The sequence below is a fragment of the Panthera pardus genome, unplaced genomic scaffold (genome assembly GCF_024362965.1).
Source record: "Panthera pardus isolate Hobbes unplaced genomic scaffold, ASM2436296v1 HiC_scaffold_20, whole genome shotgun sequence".
NCBI classification, from domain to species: Eukaryota; Metazoa; Chordata; class Mammalia; order Carnivora; family Felidae; genus Panthera; species Panthera pardus.
Window position 1 is genome coordinate 69,360,572 of NW_026526766.1, and position 12,728 is coordinate 69,373,299.

General features: G+C 40.1%; 1 protein-coding gene across 2 annotated transcripts in view; it reads right to left on the reverse strand.

Moving 5' to 3' along the window:
- The window catches only part of ELP1 (elongator acetyltransferase complex subunit 1), a 58,016-nt gene that overhangs the window by 42,700 nt on the left and 2,588 nt on the right, over nucleotides 1-12,728 (reverse strand). For both annotated transcript variants that reach the window (XM_019454271.2, XM_019454270.2), the window contains exons 2-10: nucleotides 11,563-11,725; nucleotides 10,593-10,745; nucleotides 10,290-10,371; nucleotides 9,470-9,550; nucleotides 6,612-6,697; nucleotides 4,836-4,932; nucleotides 4,425-4,515; nucleotides 3,242-3,365; nucleotides 1,834-1,927 (exon numbers count right to left, since the gene is read on the reverse strand). In XM_019454271.2, the coding sequence (XP_019309816.2) occupies nucleotides 1,834-1,927; nucleotides 3,242-3,365; nucleotides 4,425-4,515; nucleotides 4,836-4,932; nucleotides 6,612-6,697; nucleotides 9,470-9,550; nucleotides 10,290-10,371; nucleotides 10,593-10,745; nucleotides 11,563-11,712 (958 nt within the window). In that variant the 5' untranslated portion in view covers nucleotides 11,713-11,725. The remainder of the gene's footprint in view (nucleotides 1-1,833; nucleotides 1,928-3,241; nucleotides 3,366-4,424; nucleotides 4,516-4,835; nucleotides 4,933-6,611; nucleotides 6,698-9,469; nucleotides 9,551-10,289; nucleotides 10,372-10,592; nucleotides 10,746-11,562; nucleotides 11,726-12,728) is intronic.

A 12,728-nucleotide genomic window follows, 5' to 3' on the forward strand; every position in this document is an offset into this window, starting at 1 on the left:
TGTGACTTCTTGTGCAACACTTTTGTCCTGAGCGTATCACAGCACCAGCCCTTGACACCCTGGCTCAAAACTGGTTCTCAACTCTGGCTGCACATTAACAATTGCCTGGGAGCTTTTTAAAAATTTTTTAATGTTTATTTATTTTTGAGACAGAGCACAAGCAGGGAGGGGCAGAGAGGGAAGGAGACACAGAATCTGAAGCAGGCTCCAGGCTCTGAGCTGTCAGCACAGAGCCTGATGCAGGACTCAAACTCATGAACCATGAGATCAGACACTTAACTGACTGAGCCACCCAGGTGCCCCTATTTTTTAATTAAGTACTGATATATGGTCCCCATTCTAAATTTTTTTTTTTTTTTTTTAACGTTTATTTATTTTTGAGACAGAGAGAGACAGAGCATGAACGGGGGAGGGTCAGAGAGAAAGGGAGACACAGAATCTGAAACAGGCTCCGGGCTCTGAGCTGTCAGCACAGAGCCCGACGCGGGGCTCAAACTCATGGACCGTGAGATCATGACCTGAGCCGAAGTCGGACGCTTAACCGACTGAGCCACCCAGGCGCCCTGGGTCCCCATTCTAACACACTGACTCCAACTCTGAGATGAGGCCTGGATAGTAATTTTTTTCTAACGGAGCAGCCAGCATTGAGGTTTGTGTCATGAATGAATGAATAAATGAGCTTTTAAATAATATTCCAGTTAAAGAAAAAGTTCTGTTGATTAAAAGTTTGGAAGCCACTTAAAAAATAAGTGAATGCTTTATGAACAAAACGATTCGGTGCATTGCTGTTGATATGAAAAAATTACAAAACTTTCAACGCCTAATAGCATGAGATTTAATAAGGTGTGGCACAAATACCATACAGCAATTTAAAATTACGCTGATGGGTATGTGAAATGGAAACGTGTTTGTGACTTAGTAAAAACAAGTTATAAAACTACACGTATCATGCCTATATACTTAACAAAAATGAGATCACAGCCATACCAATACACGCACATAAAATATGGAACACAAGAAAATTTTAACAGTGCTCATTACTGAGCAAAAGAATTATGGAATAACTTTTGTTTCTTCTCTTTACTTTCTAATGTTTTCACATATTACACACACACCGAAAAATACATATTTACGATGTGATCTACAGTTAAAAAGGCATACAGACGACTCTTACTTATATCTAATGCCATTTGTCTTTCGCTGCTACAGTTTTCCTTTGGCTAGCACTTTAACTTCCTGCATAACACCATCCATGCAGAGAAAGCAATGACTTGTGATGGTTAATTTTACATGTCAACTTGGCTAGGCTATGCCGTCTAGCCATTTGATCAAACACTAGTCTAGATGTTGCTGGAAAGTATTTTGTAGATGTGATCACACTTTAAAATCAACTGACTTTAAAAACAAAAGATTATTTCGTGGGTAGCTCTCATGCAAAGAGTTATGGCCTTAAGAGTTTATGGCCTTAAGAGCAAAAACTGAGGTTTCCCAGAGAAGGAATTCTTCCTCCAGACTGTAACACAGAACCTGCCCGAGTTTCCAGACTACATGCCTGTCCTTACAGATTTGGGACTCAAGACTGCAACATCAACTCTTGTATTTCCAACCTGCCAGCCTGTCCCCCGAGTCTAATGTCTACAGAGAACCCTGACTGATGATACCTGACTAAAATTCATAAATAATCAAAACCAAACCACTCCCTCATCTCCACCTACCCCCTCAGTTATCTCTGATTCCACTACAGGACTAAGTAGAAGGGGTAAAGGCAACTCCACAGCCTACTTTCAATTACATTTCATGTGGCATAAAGCTGAGATACTAGTGCTGTCTTACCATAGGTTTTTAGAGTGCAATTTTCTTCCCTCTGAAGGTCCTCCAGCCAAACTGCAAGCACAGTGGAATCTGCATTCCAGAACAGGCCGTTTACCTAGTAGGGAAAAAAGACATGTCACGGGCCTTGAACTATGTACATATTTCATAATCTTTACGAGAGCTAAATTCCCTGCTCTCACAAACCAAACACTTGAGCTGATCCCTAGCAATAAATTATAAACCTACAGAATCAGTATGAACATACAAAATCAGTATGAACCTACAGAACCTACAAATCTACGTAATAGATCATTATATGCAAGGGACTTTAAAAAAAATGCACTGTGGTTAAAAATTTAAGAGACTTAACAACCAAAAAGAGAGAGAGAGAGAGACAGAGAGAGAGAGACAGAGAGAGAGAGAGACAACAACCAAATGCAAGTCAACAGTCTTAGACAATCAGGGAAATTTGAATATGGACTAGATATTAGGTACTACTAAGGAATTATTACTAATTTTGTAAGGTGTGATCATGGATTTCTGGCTATACAAAGAAAAGTATTTTCTTACCTGTTAGAAATGGATATTAAAAATACAATTTCTAAAATTAAAACCCCAGGAAACAAAAATGTGTGAGTGTGTGCATGCGTGCGTGCGTGTGTGTGTGTATGTGTGTGTGTGTGTGTTTAGGCTAGAAAGGGGTGATTGGATGAAAACAGCTCTGCAAAATGCTAGTATCTGTTGAAAGTAAGGACATGGGAGTTCATTAAAGTCCTCTCTCAACCTTTAGCTTAAGTTCTTAATTTAAATGTAACATAATTGTATTTATTTTTTTAACATTTATTTATTTTTGACAAAGAGACAGCGTGAGCAGGCGAGGGGCAGAGAGAGAGAGGGAGACAGAATATGAAGCAGACTCCAGGTTCTGAGCTGTCAGCACAGAGCCTGATTGCGGGGGAGGGAGGTGCTCCAACTCACGAATCACAAGATCATGACCTGAGCTGAAGTCAGACGCTTAACTGAGCCACCCAGGTGCCCCATAAATGTAACATAATTTTAAATCATTTTTATGTTTACATAATTAAAGATCACCATTCAGTGTTTCTGCTTCAGTAAAAATCCTAATGGTACACAAGTGGCTTAAGGTTTAAATGTTATCAATGAAAAGTATCTATCATTGGAAGCATTATGTTTTTGTCCAAATAAACAATACTAATTAGGATTTCTATTTCTATGTTTTAACTAGAGTAAGAAAGACTGCCGTTTCTTTGCAAAACATCCTTCAAAACAAAAAATTCAGTTATAAGAAGCCACTATTTTTATTACTATCTACTCTGGAGCTTCTGTTTTATACGCCCACATCAGACAGAAACCTCTACAGCTGAGGAAAGTCCCCTAAATTTGATGGTGAAACAACTCAGGCACTTACCTTAACCTCATCTTTGAGGAAAGGAAGTGTAAAATGTCCATGAAGAAGGCCGTTTTTCTCAAAAAACACAATATCCTGCTGACTGGGTTTCTCTTGTGTGGATGCAATCAAACTACCTGAGGGCCTTAACACAAACATTGAGTGTCAGAATGTCCAAAAGTGCAGCCAACTGCTAAGAACAAGACGAAAGTCAGAGAAACGATTTTTCCAACAGAAAACCTCTACCCAAGGAAGGTTTAAAGCCCACGTCACTCTTGGCAAGCAGTTCACATTAGTGACGTACTCCACCTGCCCAGGGGATAGAGTGCCTCTTCGTGATTTGCTCAAAGGCTCCATCTGTCCCCCAAGACTACAGATTTAGACTGCACCAGTGTGACTTTTTAAAAAACCAATGCATTATTTAAACTATTCTATTCTAAATATTACATCCCATAAAAACATAATGTATTTCTCCTTCTATCTATGACTTCAGCAACTATGCCATGCTCAGACAGGTATTTAAGACTTCTCAGCCTACTTAAAACATCCCAGTCACCTCATCCTGTTCGTATTTGTCTCTATAGCTTTAACTTCAATACCTTTCTCTCTTTGCTCTGTCATCCAATTGTCACTCAAATACAAGTGGGAAAAAGATGTCTGAAACTCAGAGACCTAGGGGTTTGGCATATAACAAATGCTACTGAGATAGAGGAGACACTTCTGTCTTTAACCAGGGCAGTTGCGGACACTAAGCAAGAAGCTTACTGGGCTCAGATCCAGCCTGCATGTTCCTCAGCAAACAGAACCCTCTGGCCTAAGAGCTTGCGGCTTGTGCCGAGAAAAAAGCCCTTTTCCTAATTTTCACCAAAGCTCCACTGCCCCTGAGAGCTTTGCAGACTGTGACTTCCCTTCTAAGCACCATTTTCTGTTATACACAAGGATTTCATACAGAAGCTCCCTATAAGCTGTAAAATGTGTATATCTTGGAATGACATCTGTGAAGAAGCTGTGAATCTACTATTCAAATTGAATTCAGACTTCAGAAAAACTACAAAGAGAGAGATATGGGCCTACAGCCAAATGAGTAAAAGTTAATATCCTTTTGTGTTATATAAACGCCTGTACCCAACAGGTATCACCACCCCTACCCCAGTTCCAAAATATTCGCTGAGGAAGAAGTTACAAGGTTTCTTCTCGCACTCACTTCCAAGCCAGAGCTGGTCCCAGTCCTGCCACAGGCTCACTGGTGGACTGTAAAGCAAACTCTCGGTTCCATACCCTCACTTTCCGGGCTCCTGGGTGGCAGGTAGAGTTAAAATAAAGAAACAGACACACTTAAAATGTTGTCAAGTCAGAACTGTTCCAACATCTTATTAATAAAAACTGCCATGGTTTTACGAAGCTAATTAGATTAATCTTGTTAAGAATTTGTACCCACAAGTAGGAGGCTGGAGCAGATGACCTCAAAGAATTCTTTTAGTTCTTAGCTCTAAATTCACTTAAAATCTAAAGCAGCACCTCGTATGTATAATTTTAAAAAGCCTAAGAAGAAAACCTTCTTGAACTTAATAATAAAATAAAAAATATTTTCTTTAACTGCAATTTATTTCCATACCTGTCTCTGGGCAAACAACACTCACAGCAAAAAACTGGCCGTCACCACGCCAGGTCACTTGTGGTCTATGGTCATCCCAGGGCAAAGCCAACTCGTACTAAAGAGAGGAAGAAACACAAATGTTACTAGGGGACTTAAATGGCCCCAAATCAAACAAGCCCCAGACTATTAAAGTTAAATCTTTTACATGACATTTAAGCTATCTAGAAAACCAACTTCATAGAATCCTCAGGTCCTCTTCTAGAAGGCTTCTCAGATCCAGAAATCATCAAGAAACCAAGAAACCAAAACAAAATCCATCTTCACACATAAAAAAAAGTGGCCTCCAAGCACAGCAACAGAGGAAAAGAGCTGCAGATCTGATATTAAACATAATGAGCTGAGGAATCTACTGGGTAACTACGGTAAGGAAATAGATGTTCTGTTTATCTAAATGTAAAGGGGTAGAGTTCTGGTTATCTGATTACTGTATAAGCTTTACAACAGTGCAGAGACAAGTTAAAAAGATAAGAGGAAGGTAGGAAGAGAAAAATCAGAGGCAATAAAGTCAGCAGCAATGATGCAAACACGGAAGAGTTCTGTGTTCCGCAGTACAGGAGCAAGAAAGGGGTCTAGCACCACTTATATCCCAGTCCTGAAGGTCTTGAAGTCTTGAAGACAGAGGCCAAATTTGCAGGCTAGGGGACAAAAGATCACCTGAGCATTCATTATCACACTCCCGTGACAGGGGGCAGCGGAACGGCACGAGCACCACACTCCGCACAGCGGGGAATACACAAGGCAGCCTAACAGGACACACTCTCAATTGGCAAAGAACACAAACCCTTCCCCTAGTGAAAGGCTGAGATGAAACAGGAGTCACACGGATTGTAGCCAGCAATCAGTAAAGATGGAGAATGTAAATGACAAGCGGCTCATTTTTTTTTTTTAATTTTTTTTAATGTTTATTTATTTTTGAGACAGAGAGAGACACAGCATGAGCAGGGGAGAGGCAGAGAAAGAGGGAGACACAGAATCTGAAACAGGCTCCAGGCTCTGAGCTGTCAGCACAGAGCCCGACGCGGGGCTCGAACCCACGAACCGCGAGATCATGACCTGAGCCGAAGTCGGATGCCCAACCGACCGAGCCACCCAGGCGCCCCTAAGCGGCGCATTATTGATCCGCCTGTCCCATGGAGCTCATGGACATGTCTACATGGACACAAGTAATATGCTTTTCTATTTGCTCAGCCCAAATCTTGGGATCATTCTTTCTTCTCATTCCACATTTAATCCATTATCAATAACTCTGATAGTTCTACCTTCAAAATGTATTCAGAAAAAAGGAAAAAAATGTATTCAGAGAAAAGGAAAATAGAGTTTCATCCAAAGGGAAAAATCAGAAAAAGTACCTAATTTATGTATGTAGGAAAAATATAAAAACATACGTAAGAATGATCTACAGTGAATGCAGGATAGCAGCTCTTTCTGGGGAGGAAAGGGAGAGTATCTGAGAGGGATACACAAAATACTTCATTTCTATCTGTGATGATATATTTTTTAAACTGAGTGTTAGTTATAATTATTCTTACACTGAAAAAAAAATACAAAGCAACTTGGCAATAAGAAAGGAAAAGGGGTCTTTCTAGAATGACTCATTCCGAGGGCTCTAAAGTTTCAGTTTTACTAAAGCAGAAGAGCTCTATCCATTATCAGCCTCTAACAGGACACCTAAGAGCTCCCGGTAGTTGGCAAAACTTGTATTTGTCAAGGTTGTTTCCATCAGACCAATCTTACCATTTGCACCTGAAAGGCCGCTTGCCGACCTTCTGATCCATGGAACTGCGTCTCCTTCCTGCCCCATCCCACAGTGATAAACTTGCCTAGAGAGCAATTGATAGAGAACAGGCAAGACAATCAATAAGCTACATGAAATGAAATAAAAACAGTTCCACTGCTATTCTTCATTAAGTAGGTCACTGGCAATTACTTGGGTCCTCTGAGACCTCTCAATAAACTGACTAGCACTCAATATTTGAAAACCAATGTTCCATATCATACACAGCAGTGATTTTTGAAGAATCTGAAATGGTCTTATTTTGGAAAGCACTTCACTGTCATCTCATATATTCTAAATTCCCTCAAGGACAGTCAACAATTCCCACTTCACAAGTAAGAATGAAACATGAAGAATTTACGAGATACATCCATGGGTAAGAACATTAAACTCAACACAAGAGCTAGGAATAAAATTCTGATTATAATTATTTGGTCAACTAAATGTATCCAACCTTCCTGTCAGTGGTGGTGGGGACTGTAGATTAAGGAATTCACTCCTCACATAGATAGAAAATGAGACCCTCTAAATTTGGCAGAAGCCAAAATTGGAACACAGGCTGTCCACCTTCCAGCCTAAGGTTCTCTCTAAATCACAATGTTTCTCTTGCATAAAGTATGCAGTCAGGTGCTGAAATAATGCAACCCTCTGTTCCAGTAGGCGGGATCAGGCATCCGCCTGCAACAGGTACTACTGACATGTCTCTGGAAGCATCAGGCAGATCCAGGACCCAATACTTCCCTCCTGCCATTGATTCTGACGAAGCAGAGCTGTTCGTCATTTTTTTTTTTTAAATATGAAATTTATTGTCAAATTGGTTTCCACACAACACCCAGTGCTCATCCCAACAGGTGCCCTCCTCAATACCCATCACCCACCCTCCCGTCCCTCCCACCCCCCATCAACCCTGTTTGTTCTCAGTTTTTAAGAGTCTCTTATGGTTTGGTTCCCTCCGTCTCTAACCTCTTTTTTTTTTGTTTTTCCTTCCCCTCCCCCTCGTAATTTCTATATATTACAGGTCAGCATGACCAATTCCTGTGTGCTCTGCATGGGTACATGGGAATACTACAATACCACACCTTGCATCTGTCTATGAACAGCAATGCTTACCCTGGTGCACAGCCCTGTGCTTCTATCTGAGAGTTTCCAGAGATGTAAAGGACCAACGAATGAAGCAAGAGAACTTTTCCAATGGGATCAGACAATAAGTGATGGGGTGAGAGCAGGGATCAGTAAACTACAGCCTGTATCTACATTTACAAATAAATTTTTATTGAAACACAGCCATGCCCATTCTTTTATGTATTGTCTGTAACTGCTTTCACGCTAAAACAGCAGAGGTGAGTAACTACAACAGAGGCCATGTGGCCTGCAAAGCTGAAAATAACTGCTATCCCGCCCTTCACAGAACAAGTTTGTCAACCCCTGGGTTACAGGGAAAATATCTATTCACCACAATCACAGAGTGATGAGACAAATATATGTCTAAGACCTACGACCCTGACTTGGACCCCCTCTCCCTTGACTTACACTCTATTATTAAGTTTCTTCTGAAAAAGTCAGTGGGATTAGCCAGGCCCAGTGCACTTTGTCATCCAAAGGTGTGCTGGTTACTCCCTCTGTGGCTGTCCTCAAAAAGGATGCCCAGGAGTCCCACCCTAGATCCTAGACTCTTCCAGCACCACACCTGCTCCTGAGTAAGTTTACCTCCTCCCAAGACTGTAAAGATTCCCTACATGCCACTGACTCCCAATCCACATCTCTGACCTCTCCTGAGCTTCAACCCCTTATATTTGCCTACTCCACATGGTGATCCCACATGGCCCTTAAATAAATCCAGAACAGAACTCACCATCTACCGCTTACAAGTCAGCACTTCCCTACCTTCCCTCTCAGTTACTGGCATCTTTATTCCCATCACCTGAGCTTCTGACTGGAGCCCCACTAAACTCTTTCCTCCTCACCTTACATACCCAAACCCGTTTATTTCACATTCTAACTACTATTTCTAATTGGGGAAGACAGGAGGGGAATCATGTATACGTATTCCAAAAACATTTCTCAGATAATTCTAAAAATGTATCCCCGTCCTCCCTGAAAATCAAATTTTTCCTGAATTCATTCCACCTTTCGGCCCCACATTCACCTTCCTTATCTCTTACCCGTTTCTTTTACTACCCCTATCTGATCACCCTGTCTCCAGTCTCTTCCCTCTCTACCAATCAACCAATAAATCCGGCATCATCAAAACCTGTCCAAATTTAATCAAAATCTATCCTGTTTATTTCAATTCACACTCATGTCCTGCCAGCAGCAATACAACAGTACTCACGGCTGCCTGAGTAAGCCATGTCGTGTCTATGAAGCATCCATGCCTGGGAATGGATGAATTTCCTTGCTTACACCACACCCCTACCCTCAACTTTTACTGTTCCTGATCAGTAGGAACAAAGAAATCGGCCTTCTATCCCACCTCTCTTGTTTTTGCCCCAAAACTGTACCCCAGAAATGCTCGCTTTATTTTTGCTAGCACAGTTCCTTTCATTGAAGCCCCAGCCTAAGCCTGCCCTGAGGTTTGGTAACAACTATGCAGGTGACATTAAGCAGATTTCTATTCCCCAGGTTACTGGCAACCTGAACTCTCAGAGCCGCAAACACCGGAGGAATGCCTTGTATGGTCTGGAAAGGGCTAAAGGACCTGGGCTACCAGACACTGATGCATGAAGCTTCACCTTTCATAGTTCTTTGGGTTTCTGAAAATGATCAAACCTGAGAGGAACTTCAGGTCACAAAATGTTTCAAAGAAAGCTATACTCACTTTCACCAAAATCATCCTGGTGGATCTTCTGTTCCATGATGGGCTCAAAGTCTTTTGTCATCATAATTAGGGTCTGTTGACCTTGGGTGGGCACAAACAAGAATGATTTTGTTTTCACATAACAAATGTGCTATTTCATAAGTATCTACAGCACTGGAAGCTACAGGGCTGGAGTGGAGGAGTTTAGAGTGAGAACAGGAAAGGCACAATTCGCTCAAAATATTTTGACTCTCATTTGAAGGAAAAAAACAACAAAACAGCTCTGCCTGCCTAGGTAAGTTACCTGGTGCTTATTCTCAACTGTTTATGAAAGCTAACATGAAAGTCCACCAGCCCTCCTCCACTAACTTCACACTTCACCAAGGTTATCTCTTCAAATTCATACCTCATCAGGGGTGCCAATTTACAGAAGCTCATCTGGAATGAACAGACTCAAAGGGGAAAAAAAGTAGTTTTCAAGAGCTTCTGAAGAGGTCCTGAAAGAGCTGGAAGAGCAGTCTTTAGAATCTGTTTAATAACAATTCTTGCTCTTGGAATAGATTAAATATTGCTGACAATTTTACTGTGGACCTCAGAGATTTTCCAAGTTTTAGGACTGTTTCTCATTTCCAACAATTGAAACAGTTATAAGAAATAATTTTTTAAAACAATATACTAAGAGGTGAAGTTTAAGTCAAAAAGAACAAATTCCCTCTAGATTATAACGATGCTATCACCGTTCAAAGAAATTTTCTGAATAAGTACCCCAAAACTTAAGCCTTTAAGGTATTATGAGTCCCGTTTTATAAAAGTCAGAGCAAGAGACCAGGGACAAGCTTACCTGTAGCAAGAAGCACCAGTTCTTGGTCAGGACTCCAACTCATGACGGAGATGCCACTGGCCACACTCCCCACACATTCCAGCTGCCATCAGTAGACAAAAGTGAGCTTTAGAAATACAGCTAACATATAGCTACAGTACAGCTACAGCCAGGCCAACAACTTTTTGTCAAGAAATACATAATGCAAAGACTCTCATTTGCAAAATGCTTAAATATTATGGCTCCTGATTTTTTCAACTTCTACACAAAACACGTGGCTTGAGGCTGCTGGAGATTTCCTCCTCACTGGACCCTTCCACTTACCTGGCATGTGCTGAGATTGCAGAGTATGACATCTCCGGAGGCTGTGGCCACACACACAGACTCCTGATCCAGCAAGTCCTGAATGCCAACAATGCAGCCACTTCCGTCCTCTGGAAGAAAGCCTTCCGCCACTAAAGAAATTTCATTTTTCACCTTTCACCAAAACAAACACATTAGCAAGTTAGGCCAATAGACTTTCAAGACCAATTCATAACATTTCCAAAAATAAATGACTTTTTGATGCTTCTTTTCTAATATAAAAGTTTTCAAAATTTTTTTTTTCTAGATTAAAATCCAAACCTTCATTTGAGAAATATTACAACCCTACAATCTTTAACAACAAAACAAATAGTTCGTGGGGATGCCTGGCTGGCTCAGTCAGTGGAACACGTGACTCTTAAATCTCGGGGTTGTAGATTCAAGCCCCATGCTGGGGATAGAGACTGCTTAAAAATAACACGAAAAAAAAAAAAAAGGTAGTTTATGGGACTTTTTGCCAAACAAATACTAAACAAAAGCAAGAAGCCTGGTCTCAAAAAATGCCCAATAAAATATAAAGCTAGTAACTATGGTTTTCTGAAATTTCTATAGTATAGGGGAAAAGAACTAAGAATGTAATTACCTAAAATACATAAGTAGCAAAATATAGTTAAGGGAAGATATCAGAATCAACTCAAAGAGCTTTTAAATTTGCAATTTTCATTTGCATTCCCAGTTGTGATCCACTGTTATAAACAGTATTTACATGATAGAAGGGGTAAAAAGTAGAGCACCCACACAAAATATAACGTCAGAGTTTTGCCAACTTACATTTGAAACACAAGTAGAGTTAAAGGCAGGTTACTATTCAAGTAATATCTAATATGACATCAATATTAAGGCAATGGGAATATTCATTTAGGAGGATACAAATTCAGTAAGATTTAAAATAAGGATTATGGGGGAAGTAAGTTTGGAAAAAGTAACTTACTTCTCTTGTGACAGGGTCTATTTCTATCAGTCCATGGTCTGAGCCAATGAGCACTGTCCTCTGTTCAGTTCGGAGAGAAAAGCACTGAGGTTTCCCTGGAGCCTGAATATCCCTGAACTCCAGGGTCCGAAGTAACTTTAGATTTCTCATGATGAAGCAATTCCTGAAAGTACAAATATCTCTTGATGAAGAATTCTTACTCTGAGAGAAAGGAACTGCTTAATAGTGACAAATGACACTCAAATTAAGCAAAATGATATAGGGGCAGGGACATGGTAGTTAGAATAACCAAGAAAAAAAGAAAAAGACCTAATCTGAACCCACAGAGGGTTGTGGTCACAACCTCACCAACTCATTTTGTTTACTTATGGTCTACAAACGGAGGTTCTGAAATCTACTTTATGTTTTTACCCTTTGGGAGAGGCAAGATCCTCAACTTTAAAATTTTTCTTCAAAAAGATTTAACATCAGTTATTCCTCAGGAAAGTTGAAAAGATCAAAATAAATAAGAAAACATCTTATTTTTGCATATTTGAGTATCTTTATAACCTGACTGATTTATAAAATCAGGGGTGTCTGGGTGGCTCAGTTTGTTGAGCGTCCAATCATGATCTCAAAGCTCATAGATTAAGCCCCACGTCAGGTTCTGTGATGACAGCGTGGAACCTGCTTGGGATTCTCTCCCTCTCTCCCTGCCTCTCCCCCCGTTGCACACTCTCTCTCTGTCTCAAAATAAACATTTAAAAAATAATAAAATAAAATCATATAAAAATCAGTATACATATCCTATCAGTTGAATAAAATCTAGAATAAAATGGCTTTAATATTACCAGGTAAATTTCTTTGTAAACTAGTTTTCCATGTTCATTTAAAAAATAAATACTGATATTTTTTAATAAAAGTATATACTGTTCTCAGAGAGGGAAAAAAGGCACTACGATATTACGGCACTCACAATGACCAATAAATATTGAGGAGCTTGGTAACTTGATATAACTACTTCACATAATTTGGCTTTCCTGGCCTGGTTTTTATCAGTGCAATAGAAAAGGTGAAAAAAGAATGATAAATAGGAAACCTACTCTGGTCTGGCAAAATCAAACCTGCTTAAATATATAACATTAGCTAAGAGAAAAAAACAAATGAATTTTAACATACTGGATATT